Source organism: Eubalaena glacialis, chromosome 1, assembly GCF_028564815.1.
Source record: "Eubalaena glacialis isolate mEubGla1 chromosome 1, mEubGla1.1.hap2.+ XY, whole genome shotgun sequence".
NCBI lineage: Eukaryota > Metazoa > Chordata > Mammalia > Artiodactyla > Balaenidae > Eubalaena > Eubalaena glacialis.
In genome coordinates, this window is record NC_083716.1 from 56,648,713 (window position 1) to 56,671,551 (window position 22,839).

Below are 22,839 nucleotides of genomic sequence, written 5' to 3' on the forward strand. Positions count from 1 at the left end.
GGAACTTCCTAGATGGAGGGAGCTGCTGGGAGGCAGGGAGCGGCCCGTCCCTGGAGGCGTGCAAGCCCATGACAGAGGGTGCTCTCTGGTGATGCTGCAGAAGGGCCAGAAGTCATCTGTGAAACAAGGCACCAGACGAGGTGGCCGCCAAGCTCCCTTGCAGTCCTGAGAACCAAAGGTCCCATGAATAGCCGGCATAGTAGTGTCCAGAGCCCCTGGAGGGGGAGGTCTGGGGGACCATCACACTGGCTGGACAACCACGCCTCTAGGGAGCCGGCTAGGAGGGCAGCCATCCACAAGGCAGAAAACCCTGAGAATCCTGGGGCCCACAAGGATTCCAACCTTCAAAGCAGCTCCACTCCTTCTGCCTATAGAAATCAGCCTCACAGACAATTCACGCGCAAAAATGAAGGTGTCAACCCGGGCTGGTGTGGGAGGAATCACAAAGCAGTCCTTTTGCAGGAAATAAATCAGTGTTGAGCTCACAGCTTCAAGGAAGCTCCTTTCACAGCCAGGCCCCATTACCAAACACCAGGCAAGAAATCACACCTGAGGTTTCCTCCCTTTTTCCAGGATCAGAATCACAGGGGGTTCCTGGAGCTCGGGGTGTGAGGCGGGGTGGTGGCGAGCAAACTGGGCAGGGAGGCTGAGAGCCAAGGAGCCCCCTGACTCGCCCCTGCCAGCCACAAAGCCCACTCCTCAGAATCCCACAGGGTCAGGGACAGGAGGAGTGCGAGCCCGGGAGGGAAAGTGACATGTCCACAGTCACAGAGTGGGCCTGCCAGCACGGGAACCCAGCTCGGGCCCAGGGCTCTCCCCAGGGCCCCAGGCCGCCTCGCCCTCTCCGACAGCAGCACGACACCCACAGCTCACAGCTGATTCATACCAGCGAGGCATCCTGAAGACACAGAGCACTCCGCTATAGGTAAATGCCATTGGGCCCCTCGGCCCAGGAAGAGGAAACATTAACCGGGGCAGGATAAACAGGCAGTGCAGCCAGCATGGTTGAAACTGGCCTCCTGACCCAGAGGAGGTAAGCCCTAAACCAGTCCTGCCCAGCCTTCCTAGAAGAGGGAGTGGGCGGGACCTTGCTCCCTTCACCCTAATCCCTAGCTCTTTCTGGGGACTTTGAATCCTGGCGCTGACAGAGGATGAGACAGAATAGTTTCAGCAGTGAGGTCGGCTGGCACAAGAGGCCACCCCCTGGGGCCACCCAGTCCCTGTGCCAGGCTTTGTGTCCCGGGGGCCCTACCGCTGTTAGTGACCTTGGTCAGGTCCCTTCCCTCCTTCGGCCTCTTTTCCTCACCAGCCCAAAGTCAGGCTGGATTAGGAACAGGGGTTTAAACACAAATGCCTCCGTGACTACGGAAGTGACACACAAAAATGAGTGGGAATCAGAGGGTTTGTGGGCAGGAGGAAGGGAAAAACGACCCAACAGTCATGCTCACTCCAGGGCCAGGGTAATTTTAGACCCTTGGATGAAGGCTGTGGTTCTTACACTGCTTTCAGGTGTCCAAAGTCATTCAAGGATGGGAACAAAGCTGGGGACCATATCTCTCCAGAAAAATACATAATTGCCAAGGTGTGCACGCAGGCTCAGGGTCCCTGCAGGTCGGGTACAAGGCCTCTCCTGCCTCACAGCTGGCAGGTCTTTGAGGCCTATCTCTAGGGACATGGCAGGGGCCCCACCCCTCTGCCAAGCTGGCCTTGCTTTGGGGCCTGCCCAACCACAAACGGATTTGTGGTCTGGTAACAATAAAAGAAAAGGAGGCCAGCAAAAGTGACAGAGACCTGCAGACTTGAAGGGGGTAGAAATCAGGTAGAACCGCCAAGAAGGCAGGCTGGCGGGGATTCTGTCCACAAGGAAGCCGTCCTCGTCCTCCCCATCATAGGCATCCCTCGGGAAAGGCTGTTCTTCAGCAGGGAAACCATCCACTGGGCTGGCTGAGCTGCAGATGCCAGAGCTGGAAGTGACCACCCAGCCGCACATTTCCCAGGATGTTCCACTGGTGTCTCTAATAGTTATTTTGCATTAAAAAGGGAGACGGGAGGAGTGTCCTACAGCTTGGGAAACCCTGGGTGAGGCAAAGGGGCTGGCGATTTCCCAGGACAGGGTGTGCTCTGCCATCTGTCCTTCCTTTTGTGGACCGGTGTTCCCGAGGACCCACTTTGGGAAACCTGGATGTGGTCTCAGCTCATGATTTTCGGGTGAGGAAACTGAGGCTCAGGGCATCCGTGACTGGCCTAAGGTCCCAGAGTCAGTTACCATCCACTGTGATTCTGCACAGTAGTTGATGGTTGACAAGGCTCAGCCCCTCCATCCTCTCCTTTTCTCCACCGGGGAAAAGCCTGTGAGGGACGGATGATCGTCACTCGCCTCAATTTACAGGTGAGGAATATGAGGTTCCAAGGCAGGAACCCAGATGTAAGTCTCCACCTGCGGAACATCTCTCCCAGGGGAACAGGCTTCCCTGATAGGGTGAATGAAAACTTGGGTTGTCACAGGGGGCCTCTCCGAGATGTCCCAGCAGCCCTTTCTGCTACAGAGGGGAGAATGGCAGGTGTCAGGAAGCCTGGATCCCAAGCCTGCCTTTGTTGGTCCTGAGGTACCAGATGACCTTGGGCAATCCCCCTGACCTGAGTCTGCTTGTCGGTCAGTTGGAGGTAACGCAGTGCTAACAGCTGACCAGGTGTCGTGGGAAGCAACGGCCATGACAATGACTGAGGCTACCGTGTCTTGGGCACTTACTATGTGCCAGACCCTGCATGTACTCCATCTTCTCAACCTAAGGGAAAGGTAATATGTTCTTTTTATATTATTAGTGAGCCTGTTTTGCAGATGTGGAGCTGCCCAAAGTCAGAGATGTCACAGAGGGTGAAGATGAGAGTTGATCCCAGGCAGTATATGAGCCTAAAACAAACGAGTTGTCCAAGAAATGCTGGCTATTAGGATATTTATGGAGGACTTTGGTTAGTTGTTTTAAAGATGTAAACAGCAGAAGCACCAAAATAATGACATCAATAAGAAAATTCCACCCCTCCGCACCCAGAACACTCAGGCCCCCTCAATGAGACACTCTGGTGCAAGGGATCCATCTCGCTGTGTGATGTGCGGCCAGTCCCTTTACCTCTCTGGGCTCTGGGTTTCCCCACTGCAAAACAGGAAGGTGGGACAGAGACCTAGAAGGGCCCTCCCCACCTGCACATGCCAAAGGGTTTCAGGACCCTTCCCCAGAGGTCTGTGTGCCCCATTTGTCCCTCAGCCAGAGTGCTACCTGGGCTGAGCCGAGTGCCAGGTTTCCTAGCTTTGGCCAGGGTCTACTAGGGAGTAGGATTGGAGTTTGGACAAAAGCCCAGGCATGGGGTGAGGCCCAGGCACCTGGCTCTCCTCCCTCGTCCTGAGGTGACACGGGTGACTCCCATGGCAGACCGGGCTCCCTCCCTGCTTCTCCATCCACAGAGGAAGTGTTAGCAGGAACAAGGCAGCAGGCCATTCTACAAGGGACAAAAATCAGCCCTCAGGGGGCCGGGTGGGGCTGGGAGACAGGCAGAGGAAGCCACCCATCTCCTTGGACTAAACAGGCCTGGGCAGATGAGAAATCTTGTACCCTCCCTAAAGGGTTTCTGTTTTACTTCCCTCAAATCTCCAATGCAACCAGCCTATTATTACCTTTCAAGAAATATGCTGCTGGGTTGGGGCTCCATTGCCCATCCTCCCCCAACTGCATAGGATCTGGGGGTTTGACTGAAAATGTCCTCCCCAGGTTCATCTGGCCCTTCCCAAGTCAAAGGTGGAACAGCATTCATTTCTGAGCTCCAAAGGGTGGCTATTGGGGCTGCACCAGGCCAACAATAGGTGCTCAATAAATGTTTAATGAACTAATGGGCTAGAGAGACAGGGTTCCAGGCCTGGCTCTGCCATTAATTCGCTGTTGCCCTTGGATACAGCCAATTGTTTCTTTCCATAGTTGGGTTTCCCGGACTGGAAAAAAAAAGTCAGACCAGGTAACCCTTACGGCCCCTCAATTCTACACCACATGCTTAGGTGTGCAACACACAGGCAGGGAGCTTCCAGAGTAGAAGGAGGTTTCAAACATCTCTTCCCACGGCTCCAGAGCGAAGAGGAGGACAGGACGTGACTGCTGGGTGGGAAGCTCCCAGGCAGGGGTTCTGAAGGCATCACAGCCACCCGCCCCCCTCCCCTGCAAGTGCCAAACTCTGTGGGTGAATGACTAGAGATGCTGGGGAATGAGAATGGGGACAGGGTAGAAGAAAGGATAGAAAGTGGGTGCAGTGTCCATTTAAGACAGACACCAAAATAATTCCAAAATAATTTTAGAAGAGCCACTGAAAGCACAAAGAGACTATATTTTAAACGACACGCCCCCCCCCCTCCCCCCAACATTCAGATTAGCTCTGTTATTTTCTGGCAAAGCTATAATCTGCATTGAGGTGGACCCTCCAAACAATCAAGAATCTGGGACAGACTGGTGGGAGAGGAGGGAGAAAACCCCCATGTCTGGGAGCCCTGGGAGAGGCAGGCCTGAGTCCTCAGCAGAAACCCTGACCAGCAGAGGCAACAGCATTGTGTCTGTGTACAGGTAATGCCAACTGGGGAGCCAGCTTTGAGACAAATGAATCCCTCCAGCCCCTATCTCTGGCAGTAGACTTCTCTGGAGGGTTTACTAGCCCCTGGACAATTCCAGACCTGCCCTGAAGTCTCCAGGTACAAAGATTACAAAGCCAGAACAGAAGTCCCTGCCACCCTGCCACTACCAGCCATCCAGGCCCTAGGCCAGTCCCTATCCGTCTGCAGGCCTCAGTTACCCCACTGGCGCAGTGAAGGGTTTGAGCTGGATGATCCCTAAGGGCCACGCCTGCTGTGACAGTCTGCAATGCTAAGACTCTACGGAAAAGCACAACACCTACATCACTCAGGCCTCCACCACGGAGACCTGGGAAGGGAGTCCCCAGTCCCCAGCCGGCTGGCTAAGGCTGGGGGCTGGGGCCGAGTAGAGTCCCCACACCGTCTGTCCTCAACAGCCTGCCACGGCTGAAACCTTCGAGTGGTTACAATTACAGCCGGGCTAACAGGATTAGGGGAGCATTGAAATCTAAGAAACCTAATTAGCTCAGACACCCCGGCCTCCCCCAACACGATCCTGCAGTAACCCCGGCAGCTGGGCCTGACAGGCGGGGCCCGGGGCCCTCCCGGGCCACAGTCGTTACCTGTGCAGGTGTGCCAGGCTGGGCCAGGCTTCCTGGGGAGCGGCCAGTTCAGCCTGCCCGGCTGCTCCCTGCTCTGGACACCACCACCTGCAGCCTTGTCCTGGGGCGGCACTCAGATGAGCTCCAGAAAACCCGGGGCAGGGGCCTGGCCTGCAGGTGGGCAGTGTCAGGGGGCAGAAGGAATTCAAGGGCCGCCACAGGGTGGCTACCCCGCACGGCCTGGGGACTGACTCAGCCAGAGGAGGGGCAGGCTGAGCCAACGTCTGTACCTATAGAAACCATCACAGCCCAGGGAAGAGCCTTGGTCTGCCTGGGGATCTGGGGCCTGGCAACATCTCTGCTTCCTGCTCCAGGGCCAGGGATGAAGCTCCATGCACAGACACGTGTGCCCTGGGCAGTCATGGCAGGATTTGGGGCTCAGAGCAAGCTCTGGCTGTAAGACACTGTGCCATAAGAAAAGGGTGCAGTTGCTCGGGGCATGGGCTGCGTGCTGCCAAATGGGGGGAGCAAGGGAGGCCCCACCATGACCCTTCCTGGGCACAGCTCCTCCACCTTAACCTCAGTCCCCGATTCCCCATTCTCGGGGTCCACATGGATTTCTGTATCCTTGTCCCTGCCTTGCTGGTGGACTGGGAAGGCAGTAGCACAGCTGGCATCTGTAAGGCCTGGGGTTGAGTCCTGGCTGAGGCACACGTCATTTCACCTCCCTGAACCTCAGTTTTCTTCTCTGCTAAATGGGGCTAATTCCAAATAGTAGCTAGCTTCTGCTGCTGTTCTTGGGGTTAAGCAAAGTTGGAGAGCGCTTCTAAATCCACCAAGTGCCATACAAAGGCGAGGGGCTGTGGCTATTACTGTCATCGTGCGCCCCGTGGCAGGCAGCCAGCAGGTGGTGGTTAATTATTTATTTGGACTGATCTTCCTGCCCTTGCTGGACTGGGAGCTCCTAAGGAACAGGAGCTCCTAGGGAACAGGAACTGTCTTACACATTTCAGGGTCTCTCACAGGCCACGGTCCTCACACTGTGGACTCTCAGGAAGTATCGGTGGGATCAATGCTGGGCCCCTGACCCAACCCCACCCCCTGCTATCTATCTCCTTCCTTCTCCTCCTACCCAATCCAAGGAAAGTGCCAGGAGGCAAAGCTGGCACACAAAGACAGATGACAGTGAGCCCCTCAGGCAGACCCTCTCCTACTCCCCACAGGTCACTCCCAATAAGGGCTGGAAGCAGCCATTTGAAGGGTGTCCTCCCACCCCACAGGAGTGTGGCTTGCCTGGCCACTGGTATTGAATCTGGGACCATTCAGGAAAGTACGAGTCTGTGGTCTGGAGAACTCCCAGCTCCTGAAGCCCAGAGAGGGTCAGGAGGGGTTGATTTCCAGAAAGCATGCAGCCGAGCCCACCAATAGTCAGAACTGTCCACCGAAGGCAAAAACTCCCCTAAGGTAGTGAACTCCCTGTCATGGGGAGCATGCAAGCCAAGGCTGGACAATAAGCTGCCAGGGAGGTAGCCTTGGATGGGAGAGCAGTTTCTGGAAAATGCTTCTAGCACCTCCAATCCAACCCCTTTGTGTCTCATCCATTCTGTACCCAGAGCCTGCCAGGCCTTCAGGGGACACACACCCAGGGATCTCACGCCCATATCTGCCTCATCCTCACAGCAAGGATTGGGGGGCGGGGGGGGGGTCTGCCCTTGGGCCCATTTTACAGATGTGGAGACTGAGGCCCAGCTGAGTGAAGCTATGGGCCCAAAGCAGCCAGTCAGCTACAGCCTCCTGACCCCTCTCCCCTACCTCCTCAGGTAATAGGAAACGCCCTCATAATCCTGACGGGTTTCTGGACTCTTTCCTCACAGCCTGTGCTTGGGACTGGTTTTCTCAGCCTCCCTTCATCTTCCCTGAGGGCAGGGTCCAACCTCCGGATCACCCCTGGAGCTTCCAGCCTACGCAGGCTCTGCCTCCCCCTTTCCTCAGGGTAGAGCTCTAGGGACAAAGAGCCCCCCTCCTTAGAGGGCGTGGACAGAAGCCACTGTGTCCTGCTGAGAGGTCAGAGCAGTCACCAGGCAAGGCTGCAGCAGGGTTCAGGGTAATTACAGCAGCCCGGCCTTTGTTGTCCACACAAAACCTAAGGAACCTCATAAAGATGAGGTGGTGATAGGAGCCAGGCTAGGGCCCTGGGGAGCAAAGTTATGAATGAAAACGTATGGGACTCAGGACCTGGCAGGCCCGGCTTCCTGGTTCTGTGACAGAGTGCCCAGAGAAGCTTCCGGAAATTGACTTGTTGGTGCCTGAATTTCTTACAGCAACATCTCTCCATGAGACTAGGGTCACGACTGCCTGTTGGATGCTGGCCGAGGCTAGAGAACTCAGTATCTGTGGCTTCACACACGGGTACTCTTACGACAAAACTCTCGGGACACAGCAGGTCTCCAAGTGTCTTCCTTCCTTATTTACCCTGATCTCTGTCAATCAGGGAAAAAGTGAAGTCTGCAGCTCTTAGCTGGGTCCTTCCCTCTGCAATTTTCCATTGATGGTGTACACCTGTCCTAGGCTGGGGCACATCTCTGGGGACCAGGGATGGAGACAATGTTGTGTTACTGTCACTAGGCGTGTGTGTGTGTGTGTGTGTGTGAGAGAGAGAGAGAGAGAGAGAAAGAAACCCCAAGTCTCTGGACCTTTCTTTGCTCCTGGCTGAGAAAGGAATGAGGCTCCTCCTCCTCTCTCCTTCCTTAGGAGAAAAAAGGGACATTTGTCCCCATAAAGAAGCCAGCAATCTTTTTTTGCATAGACAGGACTAGTTAACAAAGTTTCCCGTAAGTCCAACAATTACTTATTCCCAATTCTTCTCTGTGAGCCATACCCTGAATGCCTCAAAACCCCAATCCAAAAACCATTTAAAACTCTTGAAAACTCCCTACTGCTCAATCCCCACCACCCCCTAGTCACCACAGTCACTGCCACCAACTCAGAAGTCTACAGTTTTGAGATTTACATGTGAAAACAGCATTTCATATCCTTGTGACTTGGGACAAGGAGCTGCTTTTGTCCTTTGGGGGAAAACAAAACCCAACCAAAAACATAAAACTCAGAAGAAAACACCATCGCCCTCCAAATGCATTCCCTTGGCCCCAAAGTCACACGTGCTCTGTGGCAGATATGGCTTTCAATGTGTCTTTTGTTTGATGCTGGTGCTTCAATATCTTCAACCTGAAGAGAGAAAGGTCAGCACATGGCTTGGGGCATTCACAAACTGCGCCACGAGGGGCAGGCAGCGGGCAAGTGAGGGGCCAGGAATTCCCTGGACCCCCTCAAAAAGCAGCCAGGACAGAGAAAGTTACGGGTTTGCTCCCTCATCTGAACTTCCCTGAGAGCAACTTTTAAACTCCCAGGACCACACTACAAATGCCAGCAAAGACTAGTCAGACTTCATCACCAGCCAAGCTGCCCATTCTCCAGCTACAGCGCCTGCCTCTTTATCTCTACCTTCAAGAAACAATAATAAGCAAACCCAGGCACCTCTGGGAACAGCCTCTGGCCTCTTGCCCTGCCCTGTGTAACGAGCCTGTCTTCACACCCACGAGGGAGGAGGAGACAGCACTGGCTAACCCTCTGGTCTACCAGGCCCTGTTCCCGGGGTTGCAGCAAGGAGACAAACTGTTGCTCAAGAAAATCCTCCAGAAAACCCTTGGCACCAGAAGGCAACTCCGGGCAGCTCCTGCCCAGTGCCAAGCCAGGAGCTTCCAGAGGTGGCTTCCCTCTGCCCTTTTAAATCTGTGGGGCTGGGCCCTACTCTCCCATGCCCTGGGCTGTCCACCCAGGGGGCTCCGAATGGCCATGGCAGAGCAGGGAGGAAGAAAAGGCTGGCCGAGCAGTGCCCTCACCCTGCCAGCTCAGCCGCCAGCTTCTTGGAGGACCTCTGAGAGAACATTTGTTTGGGCTGCCAAGTTAAATCTTCCTCCCTCATGTCAGGGCATTGGAAAAGCAGTCAGGGGGGAGGAGAAGGCGGAGAGCGGGGGAAGGAGCAGCGGGAAGGAAGGAGGCAGGCGGGCAGGCTCTCAGAGCCCCAGTTACTCCAGCACTGCCTGCGCAGGAAGCTTGCGGCTCCCAGGCAGGCGCTGCCGGGACTCCGGACACCCAAGCAGGGGCCGGGCCGCCAGGCCTCCAGGGTCAGGCGCCAGGTGCCAGGAGCCCTGGGCTCCCGCACAGGAAGAGGCCCTCGCTACGTGGCCCGCCGGAGGAGCGAGGTGGGAAGGGACGGCAAGGGAGAAAAAAGTTTGCGGCAGGTAGAGGGGTCGGGCTGAGCGGCCCTGCTGTCGGGCTGTCCCCCGGGGAGGGGTGGGGGGCCCGGGCCGGCTGCCCTGGCTTGCACCCGCCCGCCCGCCCTCCCGCTCGGGTTGTTTACATTCCTGGAGTGTCTTTTAAACCCGGGGCTGAGGCCGGCTCCCGGCCTTCTCCGGCGGCTCCGGGGCAGTCTCCCGTGAAAATCTGCTGGCGCACAATGGCCGGGAAGGCGGCCGCCCCTCGCCCGCGCCCCTGCTGCTCCGGGGCGGGGAGCCTGCCCTCCGCACCGCGCCCTCTCCTCGCCCGGCTGGCTTCCTGGACAGATGTCCCTGGCGAGGGGGCGACGCGCGCCCGCTGCCCGCGCCCCAGACGCCGAGGCCGCGCTCCCCACTGTTTTCTCCCCAGCCCAGACGCCAGGAATGTGAAACAAGCTTCCAGAGCCCGCCCCCCACCCCAGCTCCAGCCCCGGCCCGGCCCCCCAACCTCCGCCCCGGCCGGCCTCCCACTCCCCCGGGGCGGCCGCCGCCGGAGACGGAGAGGAAGAAAAGAACACGGGGAAATTACTTTCGTATTTGCAACGCGCGCGCACACACGCACATCTTTCCCCTGGGCTCCCCTCCTGGCCCGGGCAGCCCCATCGAGGCTTTGGCCTTAAGGTTCCTCGGGCTTCTAAAGATCTACTGGAAGACCCTACACACACCCCTTGGCGTTCCCCGCTAGTATGGTGCGCCGCGTCTCCCTGGGCAATTCCCACACAAACAACTTAACCGCGCCCCCCCTCCCATTTACAAAAGTGTGTGTTTTCTCTGGAAATTCAGATGCACAACTTAACACCACCACCCCTTGCCGCCACGAAATCCGGCGCCTTCCCTGGCGGTTCCCCTACACACAGGCGCACAACTTCGCGTCTTTCCAAAGGAGACGAGGGAAACCGAGGTGATCCTACGCCGGTCCTTCCTTCCCTCCCTCCCTCTCTCCCTCCCTTCCTTCTTTCTTCCCTCCCTCCCTCCCTCCCGAATCCCGGTCCTGCCCGGCCCCCGGTGTACTGAACCAGGGCTGCAGGCGCGCCGGCAGGAGGCGGGCACCAGGTCCGCGCGCGTACAACTGCACTCACGCCCCGCGCACCCGAAGAGCCCCGGCCCCCGCGCGCAGACCAAGACGGCTCCGCGCAGCCCGGCATTCGCCGGTCGCCTGGGCCTCGGCTCCTGGTAGCCAAGAAGAGCTCAGCGGAGCCCAGCCGCCGGCCACTCGTCCGGCTCGCCAGGTACCGGCGGAAATTAAAGGGAAAAACCCTAACGCCCAGCGCCCCACGATCGCACCCCAAGAGTCCACGGGGAGCGGGAGGAAGGCCTGGGGCCAGCGGACGCCCGGGTCTGGCCCCAAACTTACCCGGAGCTGCGAGCGCCGCTGCCGCCGCTGGAGGACGCGCCGCTGCCTCCGCCGCCGCCGCCGCTGCCGGGCAGGGCCGGCTCCGGCCGGGAGGAGCTGCGAGGGCGCCGAGATGGGCTCCGCGCCGGCTTCTGCTCCGCGCCGACCGGGGCTGGGGTCACCGCGCTGCGCCGGCGCTGCTCGCTCGCTCCGCCGCCCGGTCGCTGCTCTCCGCCTGCCGCCCGGCCGCTCGCTCTCCCGGGCGCCAGCCGCCGCTCGCTTTTTTAATGTCCACAGACAGTGAAAAGGAACTCGGCGTTAGGGGGTGAGTAAGTGAATCAACTCGCCCGGAGCCGAGCAAGTTGAAGTGTCAGATTACATTGGCTATTCTATTTCCAAAGGGCCCCGCGCCGCCGGCCGGCCGCAAAAGCCGGTGCGGAACTCGGGGAGGAGCGGAGCGCCGCGCCACCGCCACTGCCGCCACCGCCGCCGCCGCCGCCAGCGCTCAGCCCCGCTCGCCTAGCGCTCTCTGCGCTCTCGCCTCTCCCTCTGTCTCTTTTCGCCTCTCTTTCTCTCCCTCGCCTTTCCTTTCCCTTTCCCTCTTTTGCTCCCTTTCTTCCCAGCTCCTCGGTCTGGGCGCTCTCCATGCTTTTACCCCTCTATGGCTCTGATGGGGCTTCACGCGTCACCCACTCCCACTCACCTTCTCTCTCCTACCTCCACTACTCCCTGGCCGCTCCCCCCACCAACCGCGACCCCACCCCCACCCGCTCCAGCAAGTTTGGAGCAGGAGAGAAATGCTGAGGATTACATTGGAGAGGGGGCTAAAATCACCTGTCTCACCGGAGTGTCCCCCGCTTTGCTCTCAAGCCCCCGACTGGAGTGCGTTTGGGGCCGCGAAAGCTGTCAGGTACCCGAACTGGGGCTGAGCGAGTTGCTAACGAGATTGCCAAAGACTTCCGTTGGAGGAGGCTTTGGGATTGCTCCTAAAGCCAGGGAGCTGGCGGGTGGGGCGAGCAGAGGAACTCCCCCCCGCCCCCGCCAAGGGCAATGTTGGGGTAGGCTAGAGCGCTGGGTAGAAGCTGTGCGCACGGTCTGTCCCCGGCACCGTGCGCGGTCCAAAAGCGCTTGGATTCCCCGAGGCCCGGCGGGAAGCGTCCCGGGCCCAATGTGTGCGGGCGGGGTGGGGGCCGCGGGATCCCGGCCCAGGGCTGTGCACTGTCCCAGGAGCCGCGGAGAGCGATGGCACTCACAAGGCTTAGTTGGGTGAGCCCGGTCGCGGGGTTCCCCTGGCAGACCCACGCCTGAGAGCATCTAAGTGCGCGCCCACTTTGGCTCACGTCCGCTGCCCCTCACACGGAAACTCTTACACAAACGGCACACACGTTCGCGCCCACACTCAGTATTACAAACACGCTTTCACACGCACACGCACCCACACACGTACACTTTCGCTCACAAAAATGCCCGTGTACACGGCAAGCGCGCACACACACACCACTGTGCAAACCCACATACATTCAAAAAAAAAATCTCCCTGCACTAAATCCTCACGTTCAAGTACATATACAAATACATTCCCTCACGTTCTCTTCCACACCCCTTCCCCAAGCCCCCCTACTCATGATTTGCGGTACCCTCAGTCCCAAATCATAATCAGCGCCCGCGCAGCCCGGGTTGGACACACACGCGCGCGCACGCGCGCACTCCCCTCCCCGCACAAGCTGGGGAGGCTTCGGCCCGGCGCCCGCTTCGGATTCCAGGTGTGGTGGCGGCTCCGCGCTCCGCGTTTTGCAGTTCGCCGCGGTGTCGGAGGCGAGGCGAGGAAGGGAGCTGGAATAACAAAGGCAAGTTGGGGAGAGCGCAAGGGGGCGCAGCCCCGGTCGGGCCGCGGGGGGAGCCTTGGTCGGCCGGGGCTTTGGAGGCTGCAGGGTCTCGGGCGCCTGAAGCCGGAGATGGGGAGGGAGGGTGGGGGTCGAGGGGCGGGGCCGAAGCGTGACGTCAGAGAACAATGACACCGCCGGGGGAGGGGGGCGGGCACCCGGAGACAGCCGAGGCGGGGGTCTCCCCCGGGGCCTGAGACTAGCGGAAGACGTCCTGGCCCGGCCAGAGCCGCTGTCTGATTGACGAGGCCCGCTTGGGAGCGCGGACGTGCCACGCAGACTCGAGGATCGCCCCCGGCCTCCTGGGCAGTGATCAGCGCGGACCCTGGGCCAACGCGGGAGCAGGCCGGAGTACCATCCCCCCCCAACCCCCATTTTAGAACATCCTTCAGAGGGCTTCTTTGACCTCGGCTTGAACTCCTTCAGGGCCGGCGAGATCACTCCTTCCACCACCGGAGGGAGAAGAGGCAAAATGAATTTGCCAGCCCTGAATTCATTCTCAAGGCTACAATAATCTGACAGCCAGCAAACTCAGCCTGAATTCCTGAGGGCTCAGAGGACTGCAGCTCAGGTCCAAAGGGGCTGGGGGACGGAGGGAGGATGCCGGGAGCCTGCTTGATTTTCCCATGGGAAATTCTGCCTCGCTATGCCATTAGGCACTTCTTTCTGGGCCTCAGTCCTTCGACCTGTCACATGGACTGTTACCGCGCTGCTACTTTGCTACTGCTCTCACACAGGTGTCAGCTGAGCGTCCCCTGGGGAGGGTGGATGCTATGAAAGACTTCCAGACCTCTAGGGACACCAGGGAGGCACGGTCCCAGCACATTCCTGTGGGAGGGAGCCCCAACCCCTCGTCATCAAAGTGGCCCAGGTTCATTAAGTTGGGACATGAGGGTAGCCTGAGAAACCCTTGAAGGCCTGATCCAGGGCTGGAAGGTGGCAATTCCACTTGCTGAAAGGTAACTGGAGCCACAGCTGCCCTCCCTCCACCCCCACCCCACCCCACCTCCAAGAATCCATAGCATTGCAGCAGCCAGAAAGCCATCCCCACCCCAGGTCCAAAACCTTAGGACAGAGTTTCTGGGTGTTTAAGGACCTGGAGGGCAAGAATTCAGCCCCAGCTGAGAACTAGGCCAGTTCCTGTTGCCTTGATGACCACCTACGTCAGAGTGTTCAGTCCTCTCAACATTTTTGTCCAAATCTCTCAGCGAGTGACAAGGTATAACTACCTCTAGGAAGTGGGGGGATGCAGGTGACCTTGGGGGTGACCACTCATGTTCAAAAGCTCCTGTCCAGAAGACACCTACCCGCCACCTCCCTTGCCAGTTCCTTTTGCATCTGGAAACTAGGAAGTGGCTGAAGAGGGCAGAAGAGCCAAGCCCAGCACACAAAGCAGGCCCAACTCTCTGAAGCATGGAGCCGGGGGGTAATCTCCCCTCTTCCCAGTTGGGCAAGCATGGCACTTGATGGCAGCAAGTCCAAGAAATCTCACCTGGGCCCTGAGTCTGCCCGGCCTCCTGGGGACCCTGCGCTCCAGTTCTTGGGACTCAGGCCCTTGCTGTCTCTATTCCACTTTCGAGAAATAACAAGGCAGGTTTGATCCCTGTGGGGTCTTGGAAGATGCTATGACTTAGTTAGTGCCTACTGTGTGCTGGGTACTGTGCTGAGGGCCTCTGAAGCATTAGTTTATTGAATTCTCACATTGCTTTGAGTTAGGTGCTGTTACCATTCCCCCTTCGGAGAAAACTGCACCGTGAGGGACTTGTCCAGGGTCAACAGGAGTCGAACTCAGGTCCTCATTAACAAAGTTTCCTGCTGGTCCCTCAGCCCCAGCTCTGTAGCCTCATCCTTAGACTCTCTGTGTGACCCTAAGCAAGTAGCTAGCCCTCTCTGGGCCTCTGTAAACCAAGGGCAAGGTCTCATCATGGTGATCAGGCATCTTTGGGGACCGTGTGTTCTGAGCCCCCACCCTCTTGGCCTTGGCCTCTGTGGGCCTGGAGGTCTGGGGTGAATCAGAGAGGATAGTGCTTTCACTTCCCAGCCACTGGGAGCTGGAAGATGGATTCCGCTCAGCCCATGCAGGCCCATAAATCACCTGGCTCCAGAGGCAGCTTCAGCGGCCATCAGGAGGGTGCAGGCTGCATGGGGCCTGCCTGTGGGCGCCAGTATGGGGCCTAGCCCACACCCACCTTCAGAACAGACTTAAGTGCTATTAATTCCCTCACCCTCCACCCTCCGGGGAGCTATCAGCAGGAGAAGAAGGCCATTGCTTAGGCCTGGGAGGAAGGCAGTGGTGGGAGGCTTTAGGTCCTGTGCAGGGTGTCATGACTGTGGTCCCCTCGGGCAGGGGCCCCTCAGTGGGCTGGGGGTGGTCAGGGGACTGACACATGTGGGGGGTGAATTCCTGCATCTACGGGGTTGCCTTCTCTGTCTCCACTCTCTACAACCCCCCCTCCCCAAAAGGGAGCCAGAGGGCTAAAGGGGCAGGAGGAAAGTTACATTCATTGAGTGCTTACAGTTCCCCAAGCACTTGGGAAATAGTCTCTCATTACATCCTCTCCACAAGCCAGAAGGTGTAATTTGCCTCTGAGGAAAGAAGCTCAGAGAGATTTAAGTGACCTGCTTAGGATCTCACAACTACTCAGTGGGCGGGGCTGGGAGTGAGCTGCAGGTCTGGGCTGGGCCTCTGGGTTGAGAATGGGGACTTGCCTTCATCTCATCCCCAGGCTATGGTGCAGACAGGGTGACCAGCTGGGTACTTTGAGGTGGAGTAAAGACTCTTACTCACCAGGCAGTCATCGGGCCCTCCCATGGCAGTGGAATAACAGGGAGGACCTTTAGTCTTCACACCTTGGTTGGATCCAGGAGACATTTGGTCCCTGCCCAGCTCTGAGGCCTGTGCCTCTAAGGGTGGGTGGTGAGGTCCAGCAGAGAGCAGATGTGCACAGCAGGCTCCCCTGGTCTGCCTCCTCTCCTCTCCATATACCCATCAGATGGCCCCCTCTATTCTCTGAGGCCACACCTTCCCAGCATCCAGGCCCCGATTCTCCCAGGCCCTTCCCCCAGGCCTGTTATCTTCTCAGTTTCCATCAGGGAGCTCTGCCCCATGGTTCCAGACCCAGCTCCAGCACCACTCACTTCTTCCCATCGGAGGCCCCAGAGAGTAAACCAAGAGGCTGCCTCCATGTCACAGACTCTGTGCCTCTGTTTCCCCATCTGCCAAGCAAGAGAGCGTGGGACCCACAGGGGTTGTCCAATGGCAGTTGTGCCTCTGATCATCCTGCGGTTCTGTAGGTCTGAGCTTTCCAGCCTTGGGCTGAGCTACAGTGCGCTTTAGGGTTTCGGGGGAGGGTGGCTGCTTTGGGTAGTGCTCTCAGAGGCCCCCTTTTGGCCAGGTAGGGACAGGAAAATATCTCGGAGGGAGCTTTCCGAGACTGTGAATAGGTAACAACCTTAACACCTGCCTTCAGGGGGTACCTCTCACTCTCTGAGCCTCACAACAGCCCTTTTAAGGGTGACGAAACTGAGCCTCAGATGGAGGTGGTGGCTTTCCCATGGCCACACATCTGGGAAGTGTCAGAGATGGGACAGGAACCAGGTCTCCTAATCCTTCACCTGCACGAATGTTGCCAGAGGGGTGATCTAGCACGTCCTGCACTGCAGGGTGGGGGTGGGGCGGACTCTGGGACAGGCGATGGGAGGAGGGTCAAGCCTTCTACCTCCTTCCTGACAGCTCCTGTGCCCTGAGGGCTACCTCCTTTCTGGCGCTGGAGGGGGCGGAGAAGATCTCAGAGCCTCAACATCTCCCCTCCTCACCTGGACAGCAGTTGCCTGGCCTCAAGGCTCATACCTCTTGCCCTGACCCTGTCATGTAGCCATTCTGGGTGGCTTCCAGAATTGTCAGCATTATGTACTTACTGTTCTTCTCATGCTCTGCCTACCTCCTGGGACGCACCCCTCCCAACCTTCCAGGCCACATCTACAGCCACCTGCTGGGAAGCCTCTTCTGATTACCTCTAGCAGATGTGCTGCCTACTGGTCTCAACCCCATATGCTGCTGTCCCCATAGCATTGTCATCGTTATAGCAATTACTGGTTAAGTTCTTACTATGTGCCAGGCACTGTGTATAAACTCCTCCAGTCCTCACTTGAGCTGATTATTAGGATTAACGTCTCCATTTTACAGATGAGGAAATTGAGGCACAGAGAGTTTCATTTGCCTGGTGTGACACCTCACTAGTCAGGGACGTTATTTGGTATGCGCCCATCTCCCCTCCCTGGGGACTGCAGGCTGTAGGATGGCTCACTGCTCTATCCCATCACCCAGCATAGCTGCTGAGTGACTGATGGCTGGTCAAGTGCCGTGAGAGATGCGGGGGGCACACAAGGATGAACCAGACCCAACCTTCTGGGAGCTCACAGGCTATCAGGAAGGACTACCCACACCAAATGCCACTCTAAGAGTTTGGGGGAAAGAGACTAATCGTCACTGTGTGAGGCCTGGAAGGCCGGCTTTGTTGGGGGCCTTGGAGAGACCATAGACCAGAGTGAGGCGTGGACCTGCCCAAGGTCACACAGCAAGTTTGAGGCAGCAGTGGGGCTGAGACCCCGGGCTGCCAGTATGACGTGCCTTCTTGCACCTTGCAGCCAGCTGTAGGGCCCCTGCGTCTGTGCTTTTTCAAGGACACATGGCCTCAGACGCCTCCATGATGCTGAGCTGTTCAGTGAGTGGCTCCGGTCCTTCTCTCTCCTCTATTAAAATTTTAAAAAAAGAAGAAAGAAAGAAAGAAAGAAATCCAGGCATTGTTCCTGACTGCAGCTGGTGCCAACTAGAATCCCGCCGAACAGAATGGAGCGAGAGCCCTGCCGCCCAGGGGCCTGGCTGCTGACACAGGGCCTTTCTCTTTTGCTTCCCAAGGGGGGCCCAGGCTGATGCTCCATGGGCACCCTCTCCACCTGCCTCCCTGGCCACAGCCCTGAGCCTCCTGCTGCCCTCGCCCTCTTTGCGAAAATCCGATGCCACTTGGGAGGGCCATTAGCCCCCTGCCTTCCTTCCTCATCTCCCCACAGCCTGGAGTGAGCTGGCCCTCCCTCCCTGACAGCCCGGCCCCTCACCCTACCGGGAGGGGCCTGCGATACCTCTCTGGGAGAGTGGCAGAAATCCTTTCTCCATGGAATCATTTGGAACACTGGTTCGATTTCAGAACATACCAGGATTTTCCATCTTCCCTGCCCCCAACCTGACTTGGCAGGTACCAATCCTCACCCACTAAGGCAGTAGGGAAGGCCTGGGGGGGTGGGCGGGTGGTGACAAACAGCTCTGCAGATACATAAACATGCTTTTTAAAGTCACTGGTTTGCCTGCTCCCTCTGTTCAAGGGACTTGATCTTAGGAGAAAAAGGCTTCTCCAAATTCTCCCTTACTATCTTTATTTCATTCCCCCTCACTTGCCCCTTTAGAACTTTGGGCTCTGGTTTACACCCCCTCCCCGCCCCCCCCCCCCACAATGAGCTGATCTGGCGCAGGTTTCCCCAAATGTCAGCCCTGAGAGAGCAGCAGCCTCGCCACTACCCAGTGTCCACGGGGAACCCTTGGGCTTGACCCAGCCAACAAAGCCAGCTTTCCAATCTCCGACTTTCCTGCAATGGGCACAGCACTTTAGAGTCTGTAGAGAGCACTTTCTGTCTCACCTGAGTGCCACAGCAGCCTCAGAAGGCAGGCAAAAGTCGACCCACTTGGCAGAGGAACAAACTGAGGGTTCAAGAGACCCGGTGGTTTGGCCAAGGTCATACAGGAAGGGGCAGAGTTGGAATGGGAAGCCTGATCTGTTGATCCCATGTTACTAAGCAGGAGTGGGGACCCGAGTGGTAATGGCCTCAGATGACGGCATTCCCAGCTCTCCAAATGCTTCCAGGAGACAGGATCTCAGACATACTGATGCTTTCAACAAATATTTATCGCATACCTGCTATGTGCCTGGCACAAAACTAGGCACTGGAGATCCAACAGTGAGCAAAGCAGATGCGGTCAGTGCTTATATTCTTATGTGGAGAAGACAGACCCCAAACAAACTGTGCAGGAAGATGTGCCTGTCCTCCCCTACCCCACCCCAGCCCATGTGCCCTGGAAGGAGCTCTGGCCGAGAGGCTGGGAGACACAGGTTCTGGTCCCAGTGTTGCCACTGACTCCCCGTGTGACGTTAGACAGGGTTTTCCATCTGTGAAATCTGCAAGCATGTGGCTCCTCATGCCCTACTCCCAGCCTCTGAGTCAAGTGGTTAATAATTTCCTGGCATGAATAATTACCCTGATTAAGTTTTTTCTTAAACCTGACTTTTCATAAGTTCTGGAGCCAAAAAGGGGCTTTTGACGTCATCTAATCTGAGCCCCATCACTAACAACGAACCCCTTGGTCTCATTTCTTCCCAGGAGGTGACTGTCTCTGCTTGCATCTTTCTGGAAATGGGGAGCTTGCTCCCTCACGCAGCAGATAATGCCTAGTTGTGTGCTGCTAAACGTTTAACAGCTGGCTCTCCAAAGCAGGGAAAACCTGATCTGTAGCATTTGCTGATTTTGCATGGTGTAAGATACTCCCACCATGGCCAATTTTAGGCTGCCACCTTAATATCAACTAGGTCAGGCAGTTCCTGAAAATTTAACAATCGGCTCCTGTGAGCCAGTCCAAACTGGCCCCAACACACCACTGCCCCGCCCCACAGAGAAGCCCTGTCCAGCTTTACTTGCTGGGAAGTTCTTCCTGTTATTGAGCAAAACATCTAATTGTCAGGAACTCCAGCCTGGAAATGCTGAGCTACTTCTCTGGGGTGTCATACGACAAGGGAGACCTTTGGCCCCATGAAGCCCTTCAGAGAATTGGAGGAATTGACCCTGTCTCCCCGCGAGAAGGGTAGTTCCTGGGCCAAGTGGGGTCAGTGTATATTCACCCACCCTCCCTCCCTCGCCCCTCCCTCCCTTCTCCCCCCTCCCCCCTCCCTTCTCCCCCCTCCCCTCTCCCTTCTTCCCCCCTCCCCCCTCCCTTCTTCCCCCCTCCCCCCCTCCCTTCTTCCCCCCTCCCCCCCTCCCTTCTTCCCCCCTCCTTCCTCAAATATTTATTGGGCCTCAGTGACATGACAGGTATTGTACTAGGTACTGTGGACACAGTGACCCATGTCTGCTCACACTAGCCCCCTCCAGCTGGAAAGTCTCCCCACTCAGCCTGTCCACCTTTGAGGCTACGCTCAGATGTCACCCACTCTCAGAAGCCCGCCCTGACCTCCACCCCTTCCCTTCCCTCCCAGAGCCCCACCCTCCCAGAGCCTTTATCAGTCCCTGTTTGGCACTTATCACGTTCTACCTTGGATTACAGCTATTTGTGTACGCAGCTTATCTCGCTGCCAGACTGAGAGGCAGCGCGGGCCTGTTGAAAGAGCGTGGACTTTGGAGCCGCACGACCTGGCCCTGCATCCCAGCCCTGCCACTTATGGCTGTGAGCCCTTGGGAGCTTACACACACCACCTCTTGGAGCCTCAGTTTCCTTATCTGTAAAGTGGGGCTGGTGATATCTACTAAGGTGGTTTGACCATTAAATGAGATTAGAAATGTAAACCTCCTTTCCTGTTCCTGTCTGGACTCTCATCCTCTTAGGGACAGATTGTGTCCAGTGCCTCTTTGTATTCTCCTGGTTATAACAATAACAGTATAACTATTACCAACAATGGCAAACACTCACATAGCACTTACTGTGTACAAGGTATTATTCTAAGAACTAACATAGGTTAACTCACTTCATTATCACAACAACCTGGTGGCCTTGGAACTATTATTATTCCCATTAATAGATGAGCAGTCTGAGCCTCAGAGAGGTTAGATAATAAGCCTGAGCTCACATAGCTAGTGAGTGGGAGAGTTGAGATTTGAATCCAGGAAAATCTGCTCCAGAGCCTTAGCTGTTGAACGCTACGTCACATGGCCACAGTACGAGGGCTTGGAGGGGCTTCTGGAATGGTGTGGGAGGGTGAGTACCCACAATGCACCCCAGCCTGTGGACATCTTTTCCTTGACCTGTGGGGTGGGAGTGGGGGTGTACCGAGATGCTCCTGGTCTGCCCTCTAGGACCTCCCAACAGGTAAAGTGGTTTGTATTGATGAGAGGAAAGTCGCTAGGTCCCTGGGGGGAAGAGGACCGAGAGGCCACTAATGGACAAGGCAATCAGAGAAGGCTTCGTGGAAGAGGTGGCATTTGCCGTGGTCCTTGACAGATGAAGAGGACTTGGACTGGGATGGACAAGACAGAACAGCAGGAGCAAAAGTGTAGAGGTGGGGGAGGTACATTAGGGGTTCATTTAGGTGTCAGGCTAGCCATTTCCCCTTGTTCTTGAGGGTGAGATGGAGCAGACAGGGTGAATGTGGGGAGGCGTGTGTCAGTTGCCCAGTCTGCGCTCAGGAATAGTCGAGGGAACTGTTTTAGGGGCCTTGAAAGCCAGCACAGACCCTAAGGAGCTGAGAGCCAATTGGGCTGCTCCAGAGGCCGGACTGGCATTTTGCCTCTCTATAATCTACTCTGAGATTCCTGAGTCCAGCTCTGCTCCCTGCTCCCATCCCTCCATTTCTCCAAGCCTCAGTTTCCCCACCTGCAGAATGGGCATGAAGAATGGACCTTTTCAGCCAGTTGAAGGATGAAACAGGCCTGGTTGGGGGGATGTGCCTCACACTCCGGGGGCAGAAAGTAGGTGGGAAGTACGGGGGTGGGGGGAATGAGAAGCTAAAAGGGGAGGGGTGGGAGGAGCTCCGTGTGCACGGCCAGTGAGCGCCAAGCCTGCCAAGTTGGCTGAGTTTGTGCCTCGTGATTCCTCCAACACCACATGCTCCATTTTCCCGGCATTGCCAAAGGCTGCCCAGCTCTGCTGGCTTAGAAGCAATCTTCCTTCCAGGCTTCTGCAAGGACAGCTCCTGGCAGGCTCTGGTCTGACCCTGTTCCTCCGGTTCAGCCCCACCATGCCCCCTCCAGGTAGCATTAATTGTACCGACAAATCCCTGAGGGCATTCATTGTGTGCCAAGGGCCGTTTTAACTGCTTCCCTTATATTAACTAATTGAATCCTCACAAACACACTGTAATTACATTTCAAGCGAGGAAACTGAGGCACAGAAAGGTTAAGCCAGGTGGTCCCAAGGCGGTTCCCTGGTAGGACAGGTGAAGCCTGAGGAATGGAGACAGCCCATGGAGTTTAGAGGCAGACCCTGCGAGATAGTCGTCTGGACACCTTCTAGCTGTTTCCCTGTGGGAAATACTCCAATTCGAGCCCCCCTCACACTTTTCCTTTCTGCTCATTTCAGAGTTCTCAGGCAGCTCCTCTGTCCATACATGTGCCCATATGACCACACGTTTGACACCTTGGTCACCCAGACTCACATAGACATTCACACATGTGGTTCACCATCGTAGATTCACAGACACACACACACACACACTTTTATGTCCCTGAAATGACACAGTGGGGTCTGTGAACTCACACTGCATTCCCCTTGCCCCACATCCAGCCTCTGAGGATGTCCCTCCGGCCCAGGCATTTGCATTCTTGTCCGTTCAAACCGATGGGTCCAGATGTGTACACAGAGCATCCCCTTATTACTGCAGGTCCCGCCCATATCATTGCCCCCGCTCCGCTCCTCCCGTGAGAACTGGCCTGGGGGTGCGGTTGGGGCTTGGGGGTGGATGGTTACCCTTCCCCCAACTCCACAAGCTGCTGGAAAAACAGCAGGAAGAGGAGAGTGAATTAATCCTGGCCTCCCCTCCCCCGGGCTCTCTGTGATGCTAATTCCCTCCGCCTTTGATCCAGCCCAGGCCCCTAACTCTGAGCGGGAGCCGGTGCTGGGCTGGCCTGAGATTAGGGCTGCCTGGGTGAAGCCCCGGGCGCATCCCCAACGTGGCAGACTGGGGTTTCTCCTCTGGGGAGGGGTCTTGGGGATTAGAGCTCTGGTTACTGACCCTGGCATTCACAATGCACTCTCCTTTGCCAGAAATTTCTCATTCTCTCTCCTCTTCCGAGGGGGCCCTGGGGTTCCCATTTTACACAGGAGCAG

General features: G+C 57.0%; 2 protein-coding genes and 1 long non-coding RNA gene across 4 annotated transcripts in view; 2 read left to right on the top strand and 1 right to left on the bottom strand.

Moving 5' to 3' along the window:
* ZMIZ1 (zinc finger MIZ-type containing 1) overlaps nt 1-11,217 on the bottom strand; it is a 232,661-nt gene extending 221,444 nt beyond the window's left edge. For both annotated transcript variants that reach the window (XM_061180012.1, XM_061180003.1), the window contains exon 1: nt 10,897-11,217. The gene's annotated coding sequence lies outside the window, so the exon portion shown is untranslated. The remainder of the gene's footprint in view (nt 1-10,896) is intronic.
* LOC133084044 (uncharacterized) lies at nt 10,975-12,097 on the top strand. The gene is made up of 2 exons (XM_061180026.1): nt 10,975-11,200; nt 11,277-12,097. The coding sequence occupies exons 1-2, from the start codon at nt 11,163-11,165 to the stop codon at nt 11,677-11,679; spliced, it is 441 nt and encodes a 146-aa protein (XP_061036009.1). The 5' UTR covers nt 10,975-11,162; the 3' UTR covers nt 11,680-12,097.
* An 812-nt stretch (nt 12,098-12,909) lies between these two features.
* LOC133084050 (uncharacterized) lies at nt 12,910-20,230 on the top strand. The gene is made up of 4 exons (XR_009699357.1): nt 12,910-13,717; nt 16,492-18,010; nt 19,546-19,686; nt 20,125-20,230. It is a non-coding gene; the product is annotated as an uncharacterized LOC133084050 (long non-coding RNA).
* Nucleotides 20,231-22,839: the final 2,609 nt, after the last annotated feature.

Bases quoted from the DNA above. Each gene is read 5' to 3' on its own strand.
- LOC133084044 (XM_061180026.1), top strand. From the start codon at position 11,163: ATGTCCACAGACAGTGAAAAGGAACTCGGCGTTAGGGG. The intron at 11,201-11,276 runs GTGAGTAAGTGA...CTATTTCCAAAG, and splicing joins AAGGAACTCGGCGTTAGGGG to GGCCCCGCGCCGCCGGCCGG.